Source organism: Neolamprologus multifasciatus, chromosome 23 (assembly GCF_963576455.1).
Source record: "Neolamprologus multifasciatus chromosome 23, fNeoMul1.2, whole genome shotgun sequence".
In the NCBI taxonomy this organism is placed as follows: domain Eukaryota; kingdom Metazoa; phylum Chordata; class Actinopteri; order Cichliformes; family Cichlidae; genus Neolamprologus; species Neolamprologus multifasciatus.
The window spans coordinates 42,106,187-42,113,479 of NC_140460.1; the positions used below are offsets into that span (position 1 = coordinate 42,106,187).

Below are 7,293 nucleotides of genomic sequence, written 5' to 3' on the forward strand. Positions count from 1 at the left end.
GATGCTCCAGTGTGCCTCGACTGCTGGTTATATGTGCAAATGTACAAATAAAGAACCACGATGAGCGTCTAAGGTTTTAACCTGTAAAAGTGTCAACTTGACTCAACTCATGCTGGGCCTAAAGGTCGTCACCAGCTTTTCTAAAGTCTTTGAGAAATGCATAATCTGTCTTTACTCACTATTAAACCAGTAAAAGAGAAAAGGCACAGTGAAGGGAACTCATCACTGCTGGAACTGAAACAGGAAAAGTCACCCTTCCATTTGCTTACAGTCGCCCTCTTGTCCGTCACCACGTCAGACGAAGAACTACAGAGCTCTGCTTCATCGGTTTGCCTCCAGGCGATCCAAGAAACCCAAACACTCTCAACGTCATGGCGACGCTTCAAAAGGACCAAATGCCGAATACCCTCAGTTATGAAGTAACTCTGGCCACTCGCCACCTCCGTGAAATTCAACAAGATCACCCACCAGCAAAGCTCACAGCTCCACTCACGTTGCTCTGAAACAGGCCCACAGACCGGGCAAGTTAGTCGAAAAGCTGACAGACTCCGAAGCCATGCCATTCCAGCGCTTCCGAAAGGTCTCCCAAATATCCTTCCATTACAGATTCAAACTGGACTGCAGCCTGGTTTCAGCTGCTTCTACCACCAGCATTCGAAGCTAACTTTTGTAACCTCACACATCTAAATGTCCAAAGTCTTCTTCCATGCAGAAGCAAAACTGTACCTCCAACAGCAAAAGCTACTGTAGCTCCTCCCACCCATCAGTGCCAGGTAGCAGGGGCAAGCTCAGTTCTGTGCGCCTGCCTCCATTTGTCTGTGTTAGACAAGGATGCCAGCTTTGATGTTTTCTATGCCTCCTTCAGGAGCAAGTAAAGAAGTTTGTCACTGGGATGCCAGGTTCTTCTCTATCCGTCATTCGCAAAAACCAGTAGGCTTTTCTACCACCAGTTCTCTGCATCTATCTATCATTTGCACAAAAAAAAAGAGGGGGCACTGGTTTGCCAGTTTCCCTTCTCTCTAACCTGCAAATGCAGCAGCAGTTCTTTCTACCACTGATGCTTGTTTTTCCGCATTGATCCTTCATACAAAGCAGCAGTGAACCCTTCAGCAGTGAACTGGGATGCCAGATTCTTTCTCTATCCCTCAGTCGCAGAATGCAGCAACAAGCTTCTCTGCAGCTATCATTGCAAAAAGCAGCAGGAAACCCTTCTTCCTTCTGCAGATCAGCTCTGTGCATCTTTCTATTGTTTCCAAAAAACAAGTTTTCATTCGCAAAATGCAGAAGCAATTTTCTGTAGAACTGGCCAGTCTCCATGCATCCGGCCTTCAGATGCTAATCAGCGGCGACGCCAGGTTCTCTGTGTCTATCCCTTATCTACTAATGCAGCAGAAGGTTTTTTGCACCGGGATGCCAGGTTCTCTGTGTCTATCCGTTACGTACTAATGCAGCAGAAGGTTTTTGCACTGGGATGCCAGGTTCTCTGTGTCTATCCCTTACCTACTGATGCAGCAGAAGGTTTTTTGCACCGGGATGCCAGGTTCTCTGTGTCTATCCCTTACCTACTAATGCAGCAGAAGGTTTTTTGCACCGGGATGCCAGGTTCTCTGTGTCTATCCCTTACCTACTAATGCAGCAGAAGGTTTTTTGCACCGGGATGCCAGGTTCTCTGTATCTATCCCTTACCTACTAATGCAGCAGAAGGTTTTTTGCACCGGGATGCCAGGTTCTCTGTGTCTATCCCTTATCTACTAATGCAGCAGAAGGTTTTTTGCACCGGGATGCCAGGTTCTCTGTGTCTATCCGTTACGTACTAATGCAGCAGAAGGTTTTTGCACTGGGATGCCAGGTTCTCTGTGTCTATCCCTTACCTACTAATGCAGCAGAAGGTTTTTTGCACCGGGATGCCAGGTTCTCTGTGTCTATCCCTTACCTACTAATGCAGCAGAAGGTTTTTTGCACTGGGATGCCAGGTTCTCTGTGTCTCTCCCTTACGTACTAATGCAGCAGAAGGTTTTTTGCACCGGGATGCCAGGTTCTCTGTGTCTATCCCTTATCTACTAATGCAGCAGAAGGTTTTTTGCACCGGGATGCCAGGTTCTCTGTGTCTATCCGTTACGTACTAATGCAGCAGAAGGTTTTTGCACTGGGATGCCAGGTTCTCTGTGTCTATCCCTTACCTACTGATGCAGCAGAAGGTTTTTTGCACCGGGATGCCAGGTTCTCTGTGTCTATCCCTTACCTACTAATGCAGCAGAAGGTTTTTTGCACCGGGATGCCAGGTTCTCTGTATCTATCCCTTACCTACTAATGCAGCAGAATGTTTTTTGCACCGGGATGCCAGGTTCTCTGTGTCTATCCCTTATCTACTAATGCAGCAGAAGGTTTTTTGCACCGGGATGCCAGGTTCTCTGTGTCTATCCGTTACGTACTAATGCAGCAGAAGGTTTTTGCACTGGGATGCCAGGTTCTCTGTGTCTATCCCTTACCTACTAATGCAGCAGAAGGTTTTTTGCACCGGGATGCCAGGTTCTCTGTGTCTATCCCTTACCTACTAATGCAGCAGAAGGTTTTTTGCACTGGGATGCCAGGTTCTCTGTGTCTCTCCCTTACGTACTAATGCAGCAGAAGGTTTTTTGCACCGGGATGCCAGGTTCTCTCTTCCCTAACATTCTTTCCCAAAATACAGCAGCTCACTTCTCCAGCACTAGATTGGCAGCTTCTGTCATCTATCATTTGAGCTACAGTTCAGAGTTGAGCCACATCACGACCTGACTGAAGTTTCCCCTCATTCATCTATCAGGTTCTTACATTGTCCAAAATTTCCTTTGATCTCCTCCAATTCCTATATTTCTGAGCTCATCCACTCTTTGGCATCCTCAGCCACCGTATTGAGGCCATGGGCTACTTATCTCCGCTTGCCTGTCTACCAGTTCTATTACTGGTCTTTGACCTTTGTAATGCACAGTTATTACTGGTTTTAGGGGATGCCTCCTTTGGGGATCTGCCAGGCCTGGGAGCTGCTTTCACACGTGAAATGAGAAATTGATCATCTTAAATGTAAAAAAGCAACAAAAATCACCATCTGCTGATATCGATTTCTTAGTGTCTTCGTTTTGTGATAGTACAGTGAAATACTGCATGAAGGCTAAGTTTAAATGCAAGTTCAAAAGTATTTTCTTCTGTGGGCAAATCTCAGGGGCGCTCAGCTGAAACCTGGTTTAGTTGTCCTGCACTTTCACACAACACGAGTGTTTCACGCTTTGTCTCGTACGTTTCCTTGACTTGTTGTCTCCTCTCTTTCAGGATGGTAATGTTCTAGTGGTGTCAGGCCTACGCCCTGCTAGTTTGTACAGGCTGGAGGTACAGGCCATCACAACGGAGGGTGAAGGTCCTACAACCAGGAGAACTTTCCAGACCCCTGGATACCAAAGCACCTTACTGCACAGTAAGAGGTTAAAACACTTATAGAAAAATCTTTTGTTTGGACATTTTGGTAAAAGCACAATTACATTTTAAAATCAGTGTATTCTGAGCATCACACAGTGCAAATGTCTGATATTGGCCAAAAAGTCACAGTTAGCTTGACTGGTGATGCACAACATCCTTCTAAGTGTCCTACATGGTCAGTAAGTGAAGACAAATGTAAAAAGGCAAAAATACTTGAAATAAAAAAATGGTGTTGAAAATAAAAGCAAAGCCAAGGTTCCTGATACATCTGGAAGTCCATCCATGTGTATATGTTGTCACTGGGAAGTAGCAAAGCCTGACTGAATAACGTCACGGCTAAAGTGCCAAACACGCCCTCGTTATGTTGTATTTTCATTCTCTGTAGTCACCAGCTGTCGGTGTTTGCCTCACTCCTACTGTTAGCCTCCAGAGTTTGAATAAAAATGCCCAAAGCTGCAGGAAGGTGTCTTATAATGAATATAACAGAAGCAGAGATATAATGAGTGTGGCTGCCATCGGGGTTTAAGCTTTCCTGGGCGATTATCACACAGTAGCAGCATCCGGGCACAATAGTGGAGCTTCAATTAGCCTGAGCCAAGCTAGCAGTGTGACACTTCCTGTGCTCATACAGGTCAGTAATAACTCACCACTGTTATAAACCTGACCCTCACTTTGATGTTGATCAGCAGCCTGCACAAGACTAGAAAAAGCTCGCTTTAATTTGCCTTACAAGTGAAATATTTTGTATCCAGGAAAGCCTGAAATGGTATTCTCTATGAGCAGACTGATAGTCTTTGGGAGTCGTCGCTGCAGTGGAGAAACAACAGCTTGTTCTGTATTGGCAACGTTGTGCTATTAAAAGTTACGTGTCCTTTTTTGAAACCAGAACCAAAACTTTATGTTAACATTAAAATATAACCTCTCCCACCCCTGCTTGCATTCAGGATCAAGGCTGAGGAAGCATCCCGAGCAGCCAATCACTGACAGACACTGAGACCAGACGGCCTCATGAACCGAGCTCCCAAAACAATAAAGAAGAAGCCGCAGAGCAGCAATGCTAACTGACAAATGCCAGCCTGTCAGTGACAACAAGACAACAAGTGACAGCTGACAGACATATGAATCCCTCCCTGCAGTATCCCATAATGGACCGAACTTACCGAACGTAACCCTCAAGTAAGCATGTAAACAACATATTTCAGTAAAAGTACAGATACAACTTCCACCAACAGGAAGATAAACAAAAAGCTCTCTTTGTGTTTTCAGTTCTTTTTACTTCTGTTTGCTACAGTTACATGTAAAAAAAAAAAATACAATAAAAGCATGAAATGGATTTAGTCTACAATGACATCAGAGATGAAAAAGATATTAACATCACGAACAAGCACTGATAGTAAACTGGATCCTAAAAACTGGATCTTAATTTAAACTTGCCTGACTGACTAAACTGAATTTAATTCAAGGAAACAAAGTGAGAAAATAACGTGAATCTAAAATCTGCAACGTTAGTTAAATACACTGACAATCATTTAATGCCAACTTAGTGCTCCAGCTTCTGTTAACATCATTTTAAAGTAGTAAAAACAGCACGAGGCAAATAAATCAGAACTAATATTTGTTTTTAGGTTTCATATTGGCCAACCTTTTTTTTTCTGGGGCATCAGTTCCTCTAGTTTTATCAAAGATGCTGCATCTCAGAGGTAGACATGAGTCACAAAGCAAACACACGTCTGTGTCTGCACCCTTCCTTCTCCCGTAAGGATGAATTTACCACTTTCAAACAGGATCGTTTGCTCCTGGTGTCCAGCTTTTCAGAGGCCAGTGTAATACGTCACCACTACGGGAGAGCTTGTGTGACAGCAGGTGACATGGCTGTGAAAGCCCAGCTCTTCTTCTTCTGCAGCATCAACAGTTTTGAAACATTTGCATGTAATGATAGAAATTATTGTCAGTGTCACTGAGTGGTGCCATTAAAAGCTTATTTTCTAAAAAGATTTGTTGTTTTATAAATGACACGTAGCTCCTCCCACTCTCTCCTCAAATGCTGTATATACTGTGTGTCTCTATTTATTGGTTGTGGTATGTTTGTGCCTGGACTGTTACACCTGTGTTGCATGTGTGTGCGCACATTTGTTCACCTCTCTGTACAAAGATGGTTTTAACTACAGATACGTGTCAAATACAGCGTGCTGCACCCGTGTACAGCTTTCTTTTTTTCTGTATTTAGCCATGAGAAGTGTAACCAAGACTTATTCATGTGGACAGAAACAAAACTATGAGAAAACTAATGGTTGTACTGCAGATGTGGTTCTGTTGTTCTTGAAGTGTAAAACGTCTCATTGCCAGGATGAGCTGCTGTATGTCAACAAACCTCAAATACAGTTGATTTCCATGATGAAGTTGTGCTACAGATGGCTGCATACAGACCATAAGAGCATGTTTGCTTTACGGTTACCACAGTGAACAGAGCTGCAGAGACAAACACAGGAGGTTGGTTTAGTGCAGGCCTGCACTGACAGTGTAAGTTTAAGGCTATGAAGAATATTTATCATAGTTCAGACCATAAACAATAAAAAGATGCAACTCGTCACCATCATGTCACCCTTTGGAGACCGTGCTACACATGTATGTATTTGTTGTTGTGTTAATCCATTCATTTTCTTCTGCTTATCCGGGACCGGGTCGCGGGGGCAGCAGCATAAGCAGAGAGGCCCAGACCTCCCTCTCCACAGCCACCTCCTCCAGCTTATCCGGGGGAACACCAAGGCGTTCCCAGGCCAGCCAAGAGATATAATCTCTCCAGTGTGTCCTGGGTCTGCCCCGGGGCCTCCTCCCAATGGGACATGCCTGAAACACCTCACCCAGGAGGCGCCCAGGAGGCATCCTTGTCAGATGCCCGAACCACCTCAATGGGCTCCTTTCGATCCATATACATGTTTATCGTTAATCTATATACATGTGCTTTAATCTGAGTGACTGGAGCAGCCACATGCAGAACAACAAACAACACTGTGTACAACTATAATGCAGAAAGGACACAGAAATGATCTGACATGCGATTCTTTCCTAGTTTGTTACACTTTTACATGATAAACGAACTGCCAGGGAAAAGATAACAGACATGAATCAAATGTGTTTATGTGAAAAACAAAAACGTGTTAAACATATTAATGAAAAGCACTGAAGTGTCTTATGATGCTCTTTAAAAACATGCCTGGTTACACATGCGTATATGTTTTGTCAATACAACCTGAAACCTGTTAATGTGTAAAAGAAATAAATAATAAATGAATTAAATTAAATGCATTTATCGTATATTTAGTTCAGTTAGCAGCTTGTGTGGAGTGTGCACAGCTACAGTTTCAGGGGTGACACAGGCTCACCCGGTGGTAAATTAGTGATTTATTTTGTTCCATCGTTAATTAATTCCAACCATTCAGCTGATTTGGATTCCCGTGGCCTGAGCACTTATAAACTGGGCTTGAATGGGCCTGGTAAATGGCCTACTCTACAACAACGGATCACACAACAGTGCTGAACACTTTTCACTACAGCAGATGTCTTTGGAAAGTGCTGTAACTACATCTAAGGACATAATTCCTCCACTGCTAATTTCATCAATACCATGTGCAACACAGCCCAGAGCAGCTACTGTGTACACTCAGTTATCTTAGTAATAACATCCTCACACTGTATGACTGGATACTGTGGCTCCTCTGAAAAAGAAAGCATCAAATCGAAGTACTTGACTCCCTGGTATAACTCTCAAGTGTGCACCTTAAAGCAGAAAGGAAATGCCATCTCACTAATTTAAAAGATCTTTATTTAGTCTGGAAAATGTTC

The 7,293-nt window shown here is 43.7% G+C and overlaps 1 protein-coding gene across 2 annotated transcripts in view; it reads left to right on the top strand.

The window, feature by feature from the left end:
* anos1a (anosmin 1a) overlaps positions 1–6,752 on the top strand; it is a 44,378-nt gene extending 37,626 nt beyond the window's left edge. Inside the window, exons 13-14 of one of the 2 annotated variants that reach the window (XM_085151414.1) lie at positions 3,307–3,455; positions 4,395–6,752. In XM_085151414.1, the coding sequence (XP_085007540.1) occupies positions 3,307–3,455; positions 4,395–4,434 (189 nt within the window). In that variant the 3' untranslated portion in view covers positions 4,435–6,752. The remainder of the gene's footprint in view (positions 1–3,306; positions 3,456–4,394) is intronic. The other variant, XM_085151413.1, reaches the window with a different exon arrangement.
* Positions 6,753–7,293: the final 541 nt, after the last annotated feature.